General features: G+C 40.3%; 1 protein-coding gene across 1 annotated transcript in view; it reads left to right on the top strand.

Annotated features, from left to right (window-relative positions):
• Positions 1-21,766, top strand: part of PTPRU (protein tyrosine phosphatase receptor type U) — a 4,710,560-nt gene that overhangs the window by 4,368,054 nt on the left and 320,740 nt on the right. The window contains exon 29 of the mRNA XM_044089740.1: positions 2,056-2,181. Within this exon, the coding sequence (XP_043945675.1) occupies positions 2,056-2,181 (126 nt within the window). The remainder of the gene's footprint in view (positions 1-2,055; positions 2,182-21,766) is intronic.

The raw sequence follows: 21,766 nt of genomic DNA, 5'->3' as shown, positions 1-21,766 counted from the left end.
AAGTTTGCAGGCGACTTCAAACTGGGCACCATAGTGGAAAGTGCATCGGACACGAATATCCTTCAGAAGGGACTCACGGAAACAGATAGCTGGTGCCAGAGCCATGGCCTGAAGTTAAACGCCAAAAAATGTATAGTCATACCCTTCGGGAAAAACAAGGTAACCCCAAGCTACCATATAGGTGGCAATCCACTAAGCACAGAAGAGGTTATCAGGGACCTGGGGACCCAGGTTGACAGTGGCCTTTCTTTTGACACTCACATTGCTAAAGTGGTTAGAAAGACCTTCTACATTGCCCACCTGATCATGAAGGGATTCACATCCAGATCTAGTGAGGTCATTGTTCCCTATACTCTTCACTTATCAGACCAATGATCGAGTACAATGCCCCATTCGGGATGTATCTCACCCGACATCTGCAGCAATTGGAGAGACCCCAAAAGTTCCTCACCAAAAGGATAAAGGGACTCCAAAATCTGTCATATGCTGCCAGATTGAAGAAACTCCAGCTCTATTCAGTCGCATACCGTCTGCTCAGAGGTGACATGTGCCTGACATACAAGGCCATGTCCAACCCGGAATTAATGGACATGCTCCACCTCAAAAATCCAAATCCACCAAAACCACTAGAGCAAGCGACTTAAACCTTAGCACGGATATAAATAGGACGTGCTGGAGGGATAGATTTATCACTCAGAGACTCCCTATGCTGTGGAATAAAATCCCGGTCCATGTGAGGCAGAGCACCTCGCTGACTCTGTTCAAGAGAAATCTAGACCTGTGGATGGGAGATCGTAGGTTTACCCCGGGAATCATCTCTGTGTCACTGCTGGACAGAGGCACAACAATCTAATGGGCACAGTATTTTTTCATATAAGGGGTGGCGTAAGCCACAAAAATTTGGGCTAGGCTTATAAATGCCTTAGGGCAGATAGCCTAGTATAAACCTATGAACCTATGAACCTATGAACCTATGAAGGGAGAAGTTTACATTGGGTTATGTAGTGAATGTGAAGCATTCTATGTAGGAATAGGTACACGCACTTTAATGGAGCATATGAGAGAACACTATTACAGCATTAAGAAAAAAGATGTTAATAATGCATTATATAAGCACACCGAGGAGTGCAACAAATACAAGAAATTTGGCAGGTTAAGCTAGGAGCCTTTTTTTTGTGTGTTGCTGTTGTAGTGAAGTCCTGAATTTGGCAATTGTATCTTGACAAGAAAATCAAAAGAATAAAAGGTAATATAACAATGCTTGCAAGGAAATTGTAAACTATGATCTGTATAAACAATTATGACCTAGCAAGAAAAACTAACAACAATATAATTATTCTTACTGATTGGTTGAAGTACAGTTTCCTGGTAGTTTTTATACTACAGGTTATGCCTTCACATAAATCTTTTTTTTTATAATTTTTGTATTTTTTAAGTTGGGGAAAAAACATTGAAGACAGTGGAAGTGTTTAAAACTTCTTCAATTTTGCACTGCCTTTTTCATTTCAAAGTATATAATGTAGAAAATGTCTGTTTAACTTTTTTTTATTTAAAACCTAAAGTGTAGCTGTTTTTTTCTTAGTAGAGTATTCCTTTCTGCTGTTATCTTTACCTTTTCTCGATCTGAAGTGAGGTCTGATACATTCTCGTTGACTTTACAGTGGTTATTATAGCCAAGATATGTCACTGGGCAGTACAGTAAGTCTGTAAACTGTCTGCTTTTGTATAACTAGCGCCATTGCAGAATGAAAACCACTTTATGTGTTTATTATTCATTTTACTGAACTAAAAACATGTGGTTCTTTAATTCTTAATTCTAGTTACCAAATCGTTATGGTAAGTTGTGAAAATGCTTCATCAGAAAGGTCTACATTGAAGGTGTGGTAATCCATTATTAGTTTTCAACCTTAAGAATGTCAGTAATAATGAGCTAAGTAGTATGTTGCAAGAGTCTTGTTGATTCATGTTGTTTATACTATTTTATTTAAAATATAAATTGAATTGTTTTGTAATCACATGATTTCTTTCCTCTCTTACTGGATTATGTTTCTCCAGCCTTGTTTACAGTACTGGCCTGAACCAGGACTGCAGCAGTTTGGACCTGTGCAAGTAGAGTTTGTTTCAAGATCAGCTGATGAGGATGTAATTACCCGTCTGTTCCGAGTCCAGAATATTACACAGGTAAGGAATTCATGCAAAATTCTACAGAGAAATATTGTCTCCTTCAATGGTATTCTACGCCATACATGATTTTTAGACATAGGAATTGTTTACGTACTAGATTACTCAAAGCAAGAACAATAGCAGTCTACTAAAACAGTTTGAATTGAGACAGCGTGTGAAGAAATTAGACACTGTTATTTGTGCCAGTGTGTCTGGCTGAGTTTTTGTACATAATTTTAGACTGACCTGTGTATTGTATGCCAGCATGACTAGCTATGATATTGTAAATAAATTCTTACATGTTGATTGTTTTAAAGACTTAACAGTGTCCTCTTACATGTACAGACATTTTTTTGTCATTTGTTGTATTTGTATTATTATGTTATATGAGCTTTTCTCCCTGGGCCTCCGCTGTAAATTGTCCTTGTTCCAGTTGGACTTTCCCAGTAATCAAATGTAAAATAAGTAAATTGTTATATTAAGACTTCCTCTAATTCTTGTAATTTCTAGCTACTCAAAAGGAGATTTAAGATAAAAGAACACAACTATTCACTAAGAACCTAATACAAGGGTTTATATTATAGTGAAATAAGATCATTGCAAGCTACAAGGTATCCCAATGCCTAATTGGGTTAGCAACACTTATGTTATTCACAGCTTAAGTTGCTGGCTGGGTGGTAGTTACCCTAGCAATGTTGTGATGTTCTTTGGAATACATAATAATTATTGTAAGATAGTTAAAATCATATATATTTTTAGTTGTTTCAGTGTTAGGAAGATGTGTATATTACTTGCCTATTGGTTTAATCCTTCTCTTTCAGACAGTAGTGGAAAGAGATTAGGCAGTAGGGAATTTCTGAAAGAGCATTATGTCACCAACTCTTCTCATGTTATTATTTCTCAGCACACATCAATCACTATTGACAATGCTTTGCCAATGACTTCCCTTATAGCACTCAGAGATAACTCAGTTACAGGGTTTCAAATTAATTATTTACTAAGATGATTAACACAGCCTCATGGAATATAAATGGCTTACAAGACATTAAAAAGAAAAGGCTAATTATGCACCTCATACACAAATCAAAGTTAGATGTAACCTTCTTGCAGGAAACTCATATGACTATGGAACAATGGGACAAGGACACAGAAAAAAAACACTAAATGGGTTCAGATTAATGAACCACAATCTAATAGTTTCAAAAGTCCATTAACAGAGCAGGAAGTAAAAAAGGCTATTGACAGGCTAAAACCTGGGAAAGCTCTTGGCCCTGATAGGTATGTTGCAGAATTCTATAAACATTTTAAGCAACAACTAACACCAATACTTTTAAAACTATACAACTTTATAAGAGAAGTTGTAATATCAGACCTTTATCTGAACAATTCTAAAACAATACTTATCCCAAAACCAAAGTACAGACTCCACAAATCCTAACAACTGTAGACCCATAGCTCTGATAAATATAGACTTAAAGATATTTTCAATACTTTTAGCAAACAAGATACAGAAAGTAGCTCCAGTAATAATTGTACCTGAACAGCTGGGCTTTATGACTCAAAGATAAGTATGGGACAACACACTAACCATAGATGCCCTATCCCACCTATGTGCCAGGGAAAAATCCCCAAAATATGCTTTATCAGTGGATGCAGCAAAAGCATTTGATATAGTCAATCAAAAATGCCTCCTGTTTATACTTTTCAATTTGGTTTCCTAAAACATACATAAAAATGATTAAAACATTATACTGTAAAGCAACTACAACTCTTTATGTAAACAAGAAAACATCTAACCAAATACAAATTATTAATGGCACCAGACAGGGATGCCCACTCTCACCATATATGTTCAATTTCTGTATAGAAGCATTATTATTACTAATCACTCAGAGAACATATCATCTCCTTATTTCAGTATCTAAAACCCAAATAAAATGCACAGCTTTTGCAGACGATCTCAATATCTACTTCTGGTATCCCAACACTGATTTAAATAAAATCTTATCTTTCATTGATAAGTTTTCTCTAATATCGAATTATGCAATCAATCCCAATAAGTCAATAATATTTCCAATCAACCCCCTGGGACATAAGCAATTTTATTTCCCGGAGACTAATGTTAAAGTGCAATATACTCTGAAATATTTAGGCATAGTTTTCAGCCATACATAATCAGATATGTTCAATAATAATATAGCTAAAACTTGGGCAAATATAGTAGGTAGCATTGACAAATGGGAAAAGCTTAAACTCTCTATCTTATCAAAAGCCTCAATTGTCAAAATCATTTGATTGCCACTTTCATGAAAATTCCAGTTACCTTCTTCAACAAGATAAAAGTTCGACTAGCAAAATTTATATGGTACCCACAGAGTACAAGACTTAGCAACAATAAATGAATCCCCCAAAAGAAAAAGGGGGTCTAAGCCTTCCTGATTTTCAACTGTACTACGAAATTATAAATGCTAGTCACATCATGCAAATAGCTAACTGTGACACAATAGGTAATGAATAGTGCCCAATATGGATTAAATTATTCCACCAAAACATCATGACATGTAAAATTAACCCAAACATGATTCCCTTCATTAATCAAGAAACTCTTAAGACTACAAATATTCACCCAATTTTAATTAATACATGTAAAATTTTCAAGAAATTACTGATATCAATAAATCTAAAAGACATGATTATTCTTCTACAACCAATTCATAACAACCATGATATAAAACTAGCAAACTCTATGGTAAACCTGGATAAATATCCATTAATAAAAAACTATACAGTATGGGACTTCTACCAACTACAAAACCTCTCATTGGAAAACATCAAGAACCTAACTAGAGCAAGCAATAATTATAAGGTGATAATTAAACAAATTGTATACTTAGTACTATAACCAAAGATATTGTAAATGAGCAAGATATCAAACTAGCGCAGCAAATCCAAAAATTGCTTTTACACAAAAAGAAAATTATTTCAAATACTTATAAATTAATAGTAAAAATTAAATATCAAAATGCAATACTGTTTTCAATGTTCTGAGAAGGAAAAGGTAGTATCATATCAGACATTCAGAAGGAATTAGCTATTTGAAATAGTAACCTATGAACTATGAAACTGACCCCATAAAAAATTAATTTATACCCAGATCATGATCTTCAATAATGCATATGATACACCTGTACACTTTATTTATTTATTTAAATTTGTTGACCGGGAGTGTCCGACTGGACGTGGGTCCATTTTCAGCGGAGGCCCGGGGAGAAAAGCTCCACAGTAAAATAAATAGACAGTAGATACATTGGATTACATAGTGATTAACAATTTAACATAGAAATTACTTACAACATATTTACAGATGAAGAACATAGTACATCAGTAGACAACTAGAATCTTTATCTGTGAAGTACATAACAGGCATTAACAAATGTAACAATGAAAAGTTCCTGCTGTATAATAAGTATAACAAATTCAATCCATCTAAGTCACCCTGTTGTCCTTTTTGCCCTAATAAAGAGACTGACATCATCCATATATTCTGAAGCTGCAAAACAGTTTACAAACTATGGTGCCCACTAATACTTCTCTTAGAGAAATCAGGTTATTCAAAATTCACTTTGTCCTAGGAGACAGCAATACTGCATATATTCAAAAGTATGAATAACAGTTTCTCCAAACACATGACAATAACACTATGCACCAAATTTTATATAGCAAAAAACTGGTTGGACAGATCCAAACTATCCTGGTCAGAATACAAGAACATGGCCAAAAAATATATTTTGGCTAAGAAGCTTTATACCAAAAGCCAAAAGAACCAAACATATTATCAGAACTACTGCAAAGCATTAACTGATATTGTATCATAAATGGCAAACAATGTTAATTACACATAGATAGTAAACACATTTCTGAGTTGTGAGTACTAACACCACTAACTAAGGTGACATTCTTGTGCATATGTATATAGAGTATAGTAGAGCAGAGTAGACTGTTAACATTAGGTAGGTTGGTGTTGTGCCACCAGTTATACTCTCGTTTGTAACTAGAATATACAAGTGAACTCTTATAATATAACAATTTTCTATGACATAACATAGCATATCTTCATAGTAATTCAAAGTGTAATCTTAGCTTGTTTGTATTTCTGTAGTAGAAATGTGTAATACCTTGTTTAAATAACTTGCTAAAGTTAAGCACTATGTAACATCAACTGTTTCATATGTTTTATGACCTGTTACTCTTTCTATTCTATGTAAGAAAAATACTCAATAAAAAGATATTCGATAAAAGCAATACAGCTCTACTATAGGTTGTTGAGTAAAATATGGACGAATCTACAGCTGGCAGAACACAACCAATTGCACGTTTGTCTGGAGGAAAAGAAGAGAACAGCTGTGTTTCACCCCATCCCTCATTTGGGAGGCTTTGTCGCTACACTTTTCCCTTTATTTACAAATGCCAACTTTATAGATGCAAGTCAAGAAGAAAAAAACAAAAATTGAATAACTAACAAATCACTGGCAATGATTTCCTGACACAAATACCATTCATCAAGTTATAGCTTATTCAGTTGTGAAAAACAAGCTTTAAAACCGTACAGTAATAGTTAAGGACTAGTTGAGTTGAACAACTGATAAAAACATTAAAAATACAACAGTAAAACTGCAGCTTGAATTGCCACGTTAACATCTTTTGAATGCCTATTTCCAAACTGAAATAAATTAGTCTGTAATGATTCTTTATATATATATATGTAGAGAGAGAGATAGATGTATAGATATAGATAGATATATAGTTAGCAGGGGCTGCCAGAAAGAGACCTATCTAAATGCTATGTTACTTGAAAACTGCTTTTATATGAAATGTTATCAGAGGAGATACCATGTTCTAACTTGGTTGTGCTGTAACCCCTCTATAATGTATAAATTTGATCAGTTACTAAAATAAATAAGGAGATTAATTTATTATTGTAGACTTAATGTGAGATAAATCAGTTGTTCACTGGGTTCTAACCATGTAGAGGTGTTTACACAATTTATTGTACCACTGTGTTATTTCTTGTTCTGCATTTTTGAATACTAACAGCTAACCATCAGCCGGTTCCTGGGCCTTTCGTCATCCACCAGGTCGGCTGACCACCAACATACTCCAGATTATCTCTGACCCATGTTCAGAGCTAATAAGTAGGTCAAGGCTTTCTGCTGAAGAGCCATACTGCTCTTGTGGAGTATTTTCTCCTAAGAACTGACCCCCCCCACCCTTCATTCACCCACATTGCCTCAAAGAAAGGAGCAAAATGAACTATGCTGGTGTATCATCCTTGCATCCACATGTAACTTAGCCACAGCATTGCCACCCTCTAGACAACACTCTCCAAAAATATTTAGAAAAAAAAGAAAACATAAAAAATTTAGATAAAAAAATATTGGGCATTCACAAAGGATCAACCATGAAGTGGGATTTGTGTGCATGCACACATACCCCAAAGAAGGGAGCACCCATCCTCTTTTTCTGCACTAAAAGTGCCTGACCTTCTAGTCAAACTCAAGTCACCTTGGCCATAGTTAGGGCTCCCTTCCTCTTAATCTCTGGTACAGTCTTACTATACCACTGTGTTCATAATAGCAGGTCATTATTTTCCTCTGTGAGCTTTGCCTAAACTGGAACCATATTGTCACCTCTCAGTCTTCAGGTATTACAGATTTTTGCCATAATTTGCCAAAGAAATAAATACCCCCCAGGATTCATGAAGCTTGCGCCAGGTGCAGGCATAGCGTAGGTGTTCTAACACCAAATATGTCTGCCGAGCGATTCAGGTACGAGCCGATTCCACGTGCACTACCAGCGTATGCCAGAGCTGTGTAGCTCTCAACGCATGTATGCTAATCACCCCATGTGCAATAGTGCAGCATGCAAATGAAGGTACATAGTGATTCATGAAGTGGTGCACATGTAGCCTAAGCATACAGAAATGTAAACCAAAAAAAAAACGGTTTACATTTTTTCAAACAGTACATCAGAGCCATGAAAGCGGACCAAACTTACGTATTACAAACTTAACATATGCCAATGGCTAAATATACAGCCAATGGCATAAAAAAACATGCACAACACATAAAAAATATCATTTAATGTCATGGCCACACTAATGCAAAGTACAACCACAGGGCATGTGTGCGCAAATGGGAACACATGAAAAATATATATAGATGTCATAAAACTGCAATGTAACACAAATCATGATTTCGCCATAATAGACAATGGTATGCATGCTATACCACAACCAAGGCGCAAGGGTTGCTAAGGGTCTGTGACAGTGTTCTGTGCGGTAACTATGAATTAGTAGTCAATGCCATGCAAATGAGGCAAGTAATACTGAATCGCAAACGCCTTCCCAGTGTAAGGCTGTACCACACGGCATAGCAGTATAACACCAAGGAGTGGCCTGGAGGTATACATGACATCAGGAGAGGGGTGTGCCACTGTAGCTGCAAGCACATTGGAGCATTGCTAATCCGGGTTGCCCATTGCTAAGCAAAGCTGCAGGATAGGGGTGTGGATGTAGCCATAGCTTTGCTTAGCTGAGAGCACACAAGGTGACTGAAAGCGCATGTGTATGCGGATGACAATGAGCTCGAAACCCGGTAAATGGCTGCACGTGGCAGGCACCACAGCTGAAACAGGAAGGTTATGGAAAGACAATAAGGAAATGCCACAGCAGGGTAATTGGAGTACAGCTGAGTAATTAACACCTATTAACTCACAGTGGGCTATTGACGGTAGCTAACAAGGCTGCTAGCAGCAACCTGCAGAACAGGAAAGGGGAGGTGCTGGATTGCAAAGAAAAGAGAACTGTCACAGCAGAGCAAAGCAAACATGCAGTAGATCGGCTATAGAACACATTTTCCAACACAATCCTGGGTTGGGAAAGTACAAAACAAGAAAGCAGGCTGCTGGATGCATGCCTGACAATGGGAGGGGAATCGGTTTGAAAAATAAAGGCAAGGGCAAGAGGTGATCCACGGCAGCCAAGTGTAATTCAACATCAAAAGCACCACAGTAGCAGTACCTGTGGTAAAACACATAAGTAAGATACCCTGCAGCTCGGATTGTACATACACACCCTATGACATCATCAGTTTCCAAAGCACAATAGTATAAAGTGTGAAGGCACCTCAGACTCACTCGTGTATTCCCAAACACTGCTCCATTGATGTAAACAGACAGGGAATTTTTACAATGTACTTGTTGGGAGCTGCCATAGCTTTGATTTATCAGCATGTGTTGGAGACTGAAGGTGGTGTGGAGGATGATGCTGAGAACCACATCAGGCACCGGAGGAGGAGAAGAGTGTTCAGACCAAGGGTAACCTACCAGGGGCTAGATGATCTGGAGATAATAGAGCATTACAGGGTGGACAGGGACATCATACAGCAAATTGTTTAGCTGTGCCGGCCACACCTCAGATCCAGAAACAACAGAGGGGGAACCCATCCCAGTGGACACAAAGGTATGTGTAAGCTTGAATACTAGCCACAGGTACCTTTCAAAGGCCAACTGGAGATATCATGGGGATCTCACATGCATCAGCATCCAGGGTACTCCATCAGTTCCTGGATGCCATGTTGCCACATGCCAATGAGCATATATACTTCCCCCAAACTCAGGAGGAGTTGGCCAGCAATATGCGCCTCTTCCGCCATGTGGCAGAATACCCAGAGGTACTGGGTGCAATAGACTCCATGCACATAAACATCAAGTCACTACCCGGTGAGCATGGTAGGCGCTACATAAACCATAAGGGATACCACTCCATCAACTGCCAGGTCATGTGCAATGCCCAGGGCATTATCATAGATGTGTGTGCTGGCAGCTTTGAAAGCTACCATGACTCCCACATCTGTCATGCCTCACAGCTGTACCAGGTATTTGTCATGGGGGACATCCCATATGGCCACCTTGTGGGGGATGCTGGCTATTCACTGGAGCTGTGGATGATGACTCCAATCAGAAATGCACACACACCCATGCAAGAAGGCCATAATGAGGCACATGCACAAACCAGAATCATCATAGAGCGTGTGTTTGGGATGCTGAAATCATGGTTCCGTTGCGTGGACATATCTGGTAGTGCCATGCAGTACTCTCCAGGCATGTGTGCCCAAATCTTCATAGTATGTGCCATACTACATAATATGATCCTGTGGAAACAGCTGCAGCATGGACATAATGGTGAAGGCCCTCACAGCCCACCACAATTGCCAAGGGCACCATAGGCACAGAGGGATTCAGACCACGAACATCCTGTGCCAGCCCCAGTAGGCAGACAGAGGCATGCCCAGTATGCCCATGCCTTGGCAAAGAGGGAATGTATAGCACATACATTGACAGTGTAGGCCCCTATGGACTGACACACTTCTCCACCTGCACACACAGTAAAAGGGATGACACACACACACGACCACCTGTAAATTGTCATGTATAGGTGGTCTACTGTGTGCATCCTACATAGGCAGCCCTAAACTATTGCACACACAACTGCTATTGGCACAAGGTAAGTCAATGCCTGAACAGTAAATTAAGCTAACAGCATGTGTTGATACTGTATGTATAGGTTCCTAGGTACATCGGTAGGTACATGGCTAACTGTCAGAGGCCATTCATAAGCCTAGCCAAAATGTGTCTGCTGTCACCACCCCATTGATTAACTAACTATCCCTCTGTGGAGCAGAGTCAATTGTGGGATCCCTGTGGTGTAACCACTGTTCCCCACCCACTCTGCAAGGATTCCCTGGTGTGTTAATGAGGGGCTGCATATAATGTAATCAGTGATGTAGTTCCAAAGCATGGGGAGTACGCCATGACAGGTATCTGTCACCCCAGCATTCTTCAGTTATGGTTGTGGCAAGGTGTAGCACATTACAGTGTGTGGCTCACTGTGACATGAATTCCCATAGCTGGAGCATATCCATTAAGCATTACTTGGACATACCATTAATAGGTATCATCCATATGTACACCAACTGAGTTACACGTTTGTTTGCAGTATGGAGGAACAGCCATAGTACACTCTACATACTAAACACCATAACACTTGTACATATCCCAGATGCCTCAGTTGTAAAGCCACTGACTGTCTTGTGCATGGTCCTGGTTCCACGATCTGCAAGGGCTGTTACGTAATTCTGATGTCCCAAATAATGGATGTTGGATGCAGGTCATTAGAGCACATTTAAGTATATGTTAGCGGGTTTTTGCACCGGTAAATGCTGGTAAGCTGTGCTTAAACATGACTACATGGATATGCGCAACACAGGTCTAACCTTTGCTGAATATCTCGCAGATCACGGGCAAAGCTGTCCAGAACCACTGAAATGTTCATTACTTACCCTTGTACTAATAGTGCCTGCTCTGAGAGGTAAAACGACCACTGCCAGGAGTAGAACATGCAACCATGTACACAATCTTCACAATAACCTACCGCTAAGCTACCTGAGATGTACCAACGGCAGGTGTGTATTGTGACAGGTTAAAACACAAAAGGGTGAAGTTCAGGAAATAGTATACACCGCCATGTACCCAACAAAGTGTGTATTCTTTCTCTCTCTCTCTTTCTCTCTCTCTCTCTCGCTATATATATATATATATATATATAGAGAGAGAGAGAGGGAAAGGGTGATAGAGAGATATATGTCGATATATATGGATATACATATATATATGCAAATATATAGATAGGTAAACAACATCTACACAACCATGGAGGTACATATAAATAGGATACTACTAAATACTGAATGCTTTACATACCGACGCGCATAATCACGAGACATAAAGACCGAAAGACCACAGTACCAGAACGCAAGAACCGTGAGTATTATTATCACAATGTTAAGGGACATTTAGTTAGTGCTTCTCGTGCTGCGGTTCAGGTAGGTACTGTGTGTGTGTGTTTCTGATTGCTGTAGTGTGTGTAAGTGTGTGTTCTGAGTGTGGTGTGTGTTTCTGGGGGAAAACAGCTGATGTAAGGTTTATTTATACATAAAGCAGAGACTAGTAGCCCCTAAGAAGTCATTACATTAAGGTATACACATCCGAATGTGGTTGTTGTATAAGAATAGTGCATAAATGTTTTTTTAATTAATATATTATTTTAAATAATATATTTTATTCATACATTTTTTACATATATGTTTTTAATTATTGATTCATTGTAATGTAATGAAACAGTGGAATATAAAGATTTAATATTGTGTAGATGTAACAACAACAGGATGCTCAGTGTTATATTTAAATAATGGAGCAATGTGACTTTAAGGGCTGTCACTAATTTTTGGCATCAAAAAAGTTATTTAAACACTGTAGCACCTGAATACCTTAGTTCTGATGAAGCCTACATTATGTAGGTGAAAGCGTTTAACTCTTTGTCCAACTTTAAGGTTTTATCTTGGAAGTATATTTACTGATGTATTGGTCTGGAATTATTTTTAAACTTTTTTCATCTCAGCGAGTTGTTTTATAATAAACATTGTTCATCTGGAGCCTGCACTGCGTTTCCTCTGTATTTTTCATTGTTTTACACACAATCTGTGGGTATGCCGTATACAGCGGTTGAAGTCTTCAAATATGTGCATGACATGGACCATAGCAATCACACATTCCGCCATGACCGAACGTTATGAACAAAGGATATGGAGAGTATATATGTCTATACACTATTACAAATATGTGCTATGGACATGAGCCAAAGATAGGGTTACCACCTTGCGAGGGGCAGTCCCTCTATGTGCGGTAATGTCCTGACCAAAATGAGTACAAATATTAATGTCCTACAATCTTGAGACATTTGCCATGTTCCATATTTAATGTAATTATTGCATAAAATAGTCATCTGTATCTAAAATACCTACATGTAACAAGAAACAGGATAAGCAAGTAAACCGCTACAAGAATATAAGCTTTTATATAGGCATATATGTAAAGTTCTATACTTTGTACTGACCACGGGTATGTGTCGGCCTCTAAAATCTGATGTGTGTCCTGCAAATGTCTCACTATGGCCACTTGAAAAGGTGGCAACCCAAGCCAAAGAGGTTCAGTCGCCAACACAACTCCAATGAGTGCAAATATCTGTGACAGAAATACACGAGACAGCTTTCATGTAGCAACATTTCATTACATACCGATGTATTTCCAAAGGGATTGAAGGACCTACATCACCTGCATGCTATACAGCAACCAATTAACAATGGCTTAATAAATAAACCTGCAATTACCATAGTATTAGTCTACTAAAGGATAGGTCTTCAAATAGGGAAGGAGCCCTCACACACATATCGAATATGTATAAATGCAGTTCCTACACACCTGCATCTGCTATGTACACCCACCTACATCTCCCCCACACCCGAAACAATTGCAATACAGACTGTAATAACATCACAAACATCCACTCACTCTATGCCATCTGCAGAAGCCTTAACATACCTTGTCAGAGACACACTATAATGGCCCTATGTGAAATCATTGCTGCCGTACAATGGAACAAATGCCAATGTTACAGGGTTTGGTTGCAATAATCCCGTATCAGACGGCTGATATAACAGCTAGACTCACATGTAGAACTATATCCTCTAGCCGTTACACACAATCCACTGGGGCCATGAAGTTAATATATCTCTGTGTGTCTCCATATAGCTGTTGCAATTCATCATAAACAACACATCCAGGCCGACTTCCTCGAAGGTAGAGCAAAGGGACAACGCCCAAGTGGAGTATTCAATTATACCCCACTGTTGCCATGTCATTGGCTAATGGAGTAGCTGCACAGCTGATGTGCATGTAGTCATCTACTCCTGAACACCAGTTGGTGGCAGGATACCACATGTTACTGATATCTAAGTATAAAAGGATGGCTTATCATACATTCAAACCATATGTACATACCAGAAAAATGTTACAACAGAAAACGAATAGGAATTATATTATCCTTAACTCTGGATACTAATAAGGTATGTAGAACACTCAGTATGTCAGTGTATGTAGTACCTGTTCTTTAATAATTAAAGTGTATGCAATGCATATAGTGGGAAAAGGTATTATGTAGTGATGTATTGTTGAGCATAGTAACACTCGTAGAAATTGTGTGTACTGCTGTGGGCCACCTCATACACCACAAGGGATGCTATATAATGACTTTAAACACAACAATTCCACTCCAGCCGCTGTCAGTGGCAGGGTTGGTCCAACAGTATATGCTGATATACTGTAAAAGTAGGCATCTATATGGGCGTATAACTGAGAATAACATGTCTAAGGTGGTCCTGCTGTGCAATTATGATTTACATTGTGGGATATTGTCACAAAAATGTGAAATGTACAATATTGTAGGTAGATATGTCTAACATTTTACATAGCATTACTGTTATGTTATGCAAACATCAGGTATGTCTATTGGCATGTACAATACACAATAACAGGATACATATGACTTGTAGTCACCAGACAGTGTATCAGCATGATAGCTAATTGAAATGGAAGAGCTAGTCAATTATCCATGCACAAAGGACATGTAATAGTTTCATAGGTTCATAGCTAGGTACTATGCTGTCTGGCCAAGGCCATTCGTAAGCCTAACTACAGTGTTTTCACTTGCAGCACCTCCCTAAGTTAGTGTCCTGTGCCTGTGAAAAGCAGAGCCATCCATTTCCTGTGCCTCTGTACAGTAGAGCCACTACATTGATCCTTGGTGTACATGTATGTCTCCCATCCACCCATTGAGGTATCTTTTGAAGAGTGCTAGTGAGATTCCCTGCCTGATGTACATAGGAATCATGTTATTTATTTATTTATTTTACATTTGTTAACCAGGCTAGTCCTGCTGGATACATGTCCATTTTCAGAGGAGGCCCGAGGAGAAAAGCTCCACTATCTAATACAAAGTAATAAAAGTACATTCAAATTACATAGGCAGTTTAAGAGACAGCTAAAACAGGCATTTAAAATACATTGGGAAATTAAAACACATCTACAAACAGACATTTGGCAAGTTTTTCAGTAAGAGAATACATAAAGTATTAAAATTTCTACGGTACAGGTTATACAATAAAGACTTTAGTAATTAAGTAGTTTGAAAGCTAAAAAAGTGTTAGTAGAAAGTAGTAGCTTGGAGTTAATAGAGTTGACTTCTTAGGTAGAAAAGAGAAGCGATGGAGAAATAGAGTTGGATGACAGTGCAGAGGATGCAGGAGACAATATGTGCTCAGCTAGGGAAGTTACATGAGCAAAGCCAGTGATTGGTTAGAAAATGTTTTAGTTGAGTTTTAAATAGTGCAATGGAAGTTTAGGCTATGAGGTCAGGAGGAAGTTGATTCCAGTCTTTACCAACTGAGTTTTAGGTTATTATAGGGTTTTATCAGAGTAGAGAGCATTGGTATGTTTTCTGGGTGGTAGAGGGCCTTATGGGCGATTGTAAGTTGGTAGTATTTAATTAGGTGAGGTAACTCAAGCCATCCTAGGTTGTGGAGGTTTAGGCAGTGATGTGTTTTATATGGAGATGCAGTGGCAAATTTGGCAATGTTGCTGTAGGTTGTTGTAAGCCTATTGATGTTATGTTTAGAAAGATTAGTGTAAATGGGGGATGCATATAGTAGAGTAGAGAGAAGATATGTTCTGGCTATGGTAGTTCTTGCTTCAGGTGTTAAGAAAGATTTGATTCTGTAGAGAGAACCTAGTTTTTTATTAGTTGCTTTTATGATAGAGTTTATGTGTACATCAAATTTCAGTTGGTTGTCAATAGTAACTCCTAAAAGTTTGGTTGTTTGGTCAACATGGTGAGCATCCGGGTCAGGAATGTATCCCTCCAGCACGTCCTAGTCATCGTTGCATTTAGGTACATATCCCAGAGCATGTGGCTCTCATGAGCTTTTGCTTTTGTGGAGCATATCCATCAATACTGTTTTGGACATGGGCCTTGTATGTTCAGCAGAGATCCCCTCTGAGTGTGCGGTATGCAAACGAGTACAGTTGGGGTTTCTGTAGTTGGGCTGCATACATCATCCTTCGGAGGTTAGTATTCCTCTTGGTGTGGTTGTGGTATTTAAAGCCATTGCTGTTGTCTTGTAAGGTACATCCAAAATGGGGTGTTGTACCCTTTAATGTGTTTCATAATTCATGAGTAGAGAGGCACAATGGCTGCCTTTGTTCTGGCTACAAACCCATTAGAGATTAGGGAGGTCACATAGAAGGATATCCACACCACCTTGGAAATATGGTTATCAAAGGAGTGAATGCTATCTACTTGGGTTCTAAGATCCCTTATTACATCTTGTGTATGTAGGGGACTACCACCTATGTGATAGTCCATGGGTGATTGGTGTAATCTAAAGGGGATGTCTATGCACCTTGTGGCATGCAGCTTGAGGTCATGTTATTGACACCAGGTATCTGTCCCAGTGACACCCTTATGGAGGGTGTCTGTATCAGCTGGGGAATCAATCATGGCACTTAGTTTGCAGTCATCTGCAAACCTATTCAGGGTAAGTCCTCCTGTGTTAGCCTTTACCTCAGAGAAGCATGTACCAAACATGAGGGGCCCTATGATCGAGACCTGGGGGACGCCAATTGTAACTGATTTACAGTAGGACCTAGGGTATGCTACCCTCACTGTGTGGGTTCTTTCCGTGAGCCACTTTGCATAACATCTCGTGACGTAGGGGTTAATGTGCAGGTGGATATGTATGTTGACAATACCAGAATGGGGAACGGTGTTGAAAGCCTCTGAGAGGTCAAGGTAGGCTGTGTGGACCTCCGTACCCTCATCTACTGCCTTGGTAACTGTCTCAAAGGACTCCATCAGGTTTAGGAGGCACGGTCTGGCCCTAACAAATCTAAACTGGGTGGGATTAAAGGTTTGGAGGCCACCAATGTCTCTGTGAATGAGATCCGTGATGATGTGCTCCATAGCATTGCAGAACAGTCTAGTCAGGCGTATAGGGCAGTAATTCCCCTGGTCCATTGTGGCGCCACCTTTGTGGAGTGAGATAACTGTTGCTGTGTGCCATTCAGGGTCCAAAGTGCCTAATGCAAGGCTGTTAGTGAATATGATGCCCAAGTGGGGAGCCATTTCATTCTGACGTTCATGGAAATCACAGCCTGGGATGTTGTACGGTCACATAGATGCTGTGTTCCTGGCTTTAGAGAGTGCAGCTTTGAACTGTGTAGTTGTGATCGCAGGGACTCTGCATCGTTCCTGTATAGATATGGGCCCTTTAGGGTGTGAGAGGGGTGTAAAGTTAGCACTGAACCTATCTGCCAAGATGTTGCCAATATCAGTCAGTTCTGTAATGTTCATGCCTTACTGCTGTATGTCAGAGTAGATGTGGGTATCGCCATCAAGAGTAGTGACATACCTCTAGAACGCTTTGTGGTAGTCCTTGGAATTAGTCATGGTTATGTTTACGTAGCTAGCTTCGGAGGATGTGATAAGGGATCTCAGATTCTTACTGAGGCTGACCAGGGAGCTCCTCCACTCATGGGATCGTACTCTACTTTGCAACAGTCTCCTCCTTCTGTTGTACATTATGTCCATGGCAGTGGACCACCAGAGTGGCTTCCATTTTCTGATGGGTACCATCATGGTTCTGTTTGGGATAGCATGATCCATGCAGTTGTGTAAGTGCAGTTGCGTATGATTCCGTGGTTGTAACTGTATTGTCCATCTGCAAGGGGTGTCATGACGTTTACTACTGCTGTCATAAGAAGCCTGAAGTTGGGTTTGTAGAAATATTGTACTGTGTTTTCTGTAAAGGGTGTGGTGGTGGGATGTGGATAACAAGGGTGATTAGCGTACATTCGGATCTGACCAACGAGGAGATAACCCCAGGTGTGGAACACCAGTCACACATGTTGGTAATGACCAGGTCTAGGATATTGTTGGCCCTGGTGGTGGTGTGGATAAGTTGATCCAGGCAATTGGAGGTTATGAATCCCAGAAAGCATTGGCCTAATGTGTCGGTACATGAGTAGGTATCGCAGTTAATGGTGGGGTAGTGTCAGTCGCACATCAGTAGTGTGTCGGTTCGAACCCTACTTTCCAGTACACCAAGAAGTGAGGGCCATTAACCGTAGGGTATGGTGGGGGATCTGTAGCAAGCTACAATTTGTATAGCAGTTATGGCCAGAGTTAGTTGTACTTGGATAACCTCTGATGCATTGTGCTAAGTAACAAGCCTGGAGGTGTGAATATCCTTAGGAAATATGGACACACCTCCGCTGTAGGTGTTCCGGTCCTGGTTACATGACTGAAAGGTGTGGTATGAGTAATAGCCTGGTAGTGCAGGGGTGCTCTCTGGAGCCTAGAAGCAGGTTTCATTCACTGCACAGATATCAAAGTGGTCCATTACAAGGAGTGCCTCAGGTGAGTGCATTTGAGATGAAGACATCAAACATTGAGTAGCATTACCCTCAGGTTTTGCTTGCCTGTTCCTGTTATGGTGGTGAATATGTTATTTGAACCATACCTAAAACAAGCACTATAGGAGCAGCAAGACCCTTAGCCATTATCTGGAATCCCAGGGCCGACAGGTGCAGGCCATCGGTGCCAAACCATTGTGTTCTGTCGACCATGTCATTCAAAGCAGGCAGATACTGGATACCCTTGGAATGACACCAGAAGCATAGCCAATTGTTGAAGTAAATCATTTTGTCCTTGTACTGCGTTATCAGTCTGGACGATGGCAGAATGCTACTCAGGGCTAGGGCGATACCTGCCTGGGCTACAAGATCGGAGAGCTATTCCATGTCTCTTTACATGTAGTCCAGGAAGGTACATCTCAGGCCATTCACACTAACATGGAGAATGACACATTGTACCTGTTGAGGAGTGACCTGAGTGCATAGGTTATGTTGCGGATCCTGTTACCTGACAGGCAGCCGACAGTAACTATCACCTTGTGTAGCCTGCTGAGTGGGACATCAGTGTGACCGCCTATAGAGTCACCTATGACTAGTGTGTTGGGTGCGTTATATCGCCCTATTGGCTGTGGTTGATGGGCACACTGAGTCTGTGGGCTATAAGTAATTGGTGCTGTGTTGGGGGATGGGGGCTGCCTGCATTTCTGCTTTGGAGTTCTCTGTTGCCTAGACAGAGTAGTATTGAGAGGCTCTGCAAATGTTGTAGTCTTACTATGTGTGGCCTGTGGTGGTGGAGATCTAGTGAGACTATGTGATGAGTGTGGTGTGGTGCAAACGTTTAACATCCCCACATGATTGTCTGGTTCAGTCTGGGTTGGAGAGAACTTTACCTCCAGCATGGCTAGATATGTGCATCTCCCACAGGTTGTAGTGTTGTATGTTAGGAGGGGAGTATTGACTGTGTACATGAGACAATTCCTATATTGCCTCATGATGCCCATATTCATCATATAGACAGGTGATAAAACTAGGAATTTGGACATGCCTGAATATTTAACTATTTCCCACTAGATATGTGAGGAAAGTGTGTACAAGAGATGTTTTACTCTAAGCGAATGGGCAATGTAAGTACAAACAGTGTTTACCTGTAGGTAATGAGGAGGCTTGAGTGCTATAGTAATTAGTAGCTCAAGTAGTGCTTACATGTTCTGAACAAGTGCTGAGCATGAATAAGCAATACAGATAGGGTGTTGGATAACATAAACACACTGCCCCCCCCCAACAGGTACACAATCACATATTCATATACACTACAGAGCCACTGTAACCATAACTATGATGGTACAAGGTGCACTCAGGCTGCATGGGACCTGTCCACATCCCTGGTTGTATCATACACTTATGGCAAAACAGTTTGCTCTACACATACACATCATGTAAAACATAGCTTCAAGTCAGTCTGTGAAAACGCTGAATGGTGCACACCAACAGTTATCGCAACCCACAAAGTGGAGACACCACTCATAATGGGAGGCACTGCACTACTACCCTACTGAGTCTGGTCTGAAAGTCCATGAACCTTAATCAACGTATATGTTGTTAGCAGTACAGATATAGATGAAAGTACGGATGATTTCACACTGCATATCATACCTCTGACAGGTCATAGGACATCATTACCCATACTGTGTTCCACCTACACTCAGTATACTAGATGTACCTTTGTATGTCACAGGAGTGTTCTGCCAGTGGACTGTTGACAGAACCAACACTACAAAAGGTGCCTGAGTAATATGTGCATATCACATCAGTGCCAGCTACAGTAAAACAGGGTTAATTCATTGTACTCCCCCTCATTGTAGCCCATACCATACAGAAAAATGGGAGGCAGCTGCCTATGTAAGTATGTGAATGGCTATGACCTAGGAGCAGGAGCTGACTCAGTGTTGTGGACAACATACAGAAGGGGCTTTGTGGGTGAGGTGTGTGACATATGTGCATAATCTGACAGCTGCATATTGCATTGTCACTGCTAGGTTAATAACCCTGTACCCATGAACTACCACCTAGGCAGTGGTCAACATAATGGACACTGTGTGTAAGGGATGCTGCTGTGCAGTTTATCTCCCTGAGCTAGAGACATCATCAAGCCTATTAGGTAGTCATAAGAGGCAACCCTAGTCATGACAGGGTGCCATCCATGAACATGGAGATCATTGTACAGCCATACTCATCACTCAAGTGACCAATATCGGATCACATATCACCTTTAAGGGGTATTGGCCATGTTTGGATAGCCGACACCAGCCTTCACAATCCTCATCTCTACTATGTACCATGATGCCTACCCTGCATAAAGACATGTCCAACACTGTGATGTTGGACATGCCACACGTACATATCCTGATATGAAATACATATGTCATGGACATCCACCTTCCTAGTACAGGGATCGCCACATGCTGGACAGATCCTTGTGCCATACATATTACATACTCCTGCCATACAATGCAACCCTGTCCAGCAAAGCTGCACATTTTACCTCTGTCAGACATGGTGTGATGACCGCATGGTAGATGTATCATTAACCGTGTGGATCACTTATGTGGCACTGCTTCACCTGGCACCAGAAACATGGCTGTTGGCTACAGCTAGGTAACCTTACATCCTAGGCTCATACATGGCCCAGGGCATACAGACTACTAGATGACCTTGGCCGTACATGCTATAGTTGATAACCATCCCTGCAAATACTATCAGGCTAACCAGTGTCCCTTGTGTATCACATGTGCAACACAGGCGATACGTGGCAGGATGTTGAACTGCTGTACAGTGCTGTGTAGTTGTATATGGTAAAACACATGCATGTAAAGGCTTCCGTGTGCATGTCTGCATTGTCACAGGTCATGTCCGTTAAGGCAGTGTATGTGTTTATATGTGACATATACACAGCATCAAGGTCGACAGCATTAAATTGGGCAAATTCAGGCATGTGCTGATAGGTAAGAACACCAGTACAGGCAAACAGACATGCCCACATCAAGACAGCATCCACATGGAGTATGAGCAATGTAATCAGGTGACACACATATATGGTGATAATATCCAATCCCCATTGGGTGTCACATGTATGTGACATAAACATGTCAGTGGTGTCAGTATCATGAAGATTTGCAAAGAC

Source organism: Protopterus annectens, chromosome 1.part1 (assembly GCF_019279795.1).
Source record: "Protopterus annectens isolate FY-2018-M chromosome 1.part1, PAN1.0, whole genome shotgun sequence".
NCBI lineage: Eukaryota > Metazoa > Chordata > Ceratodontiformes > Protopteridae > Protopterus > Protopterus annectens.
Note: the sequence above shows the minus strand (reverse complement) of the source record. Positions and strands in the feature narration are given on the sequence as shown.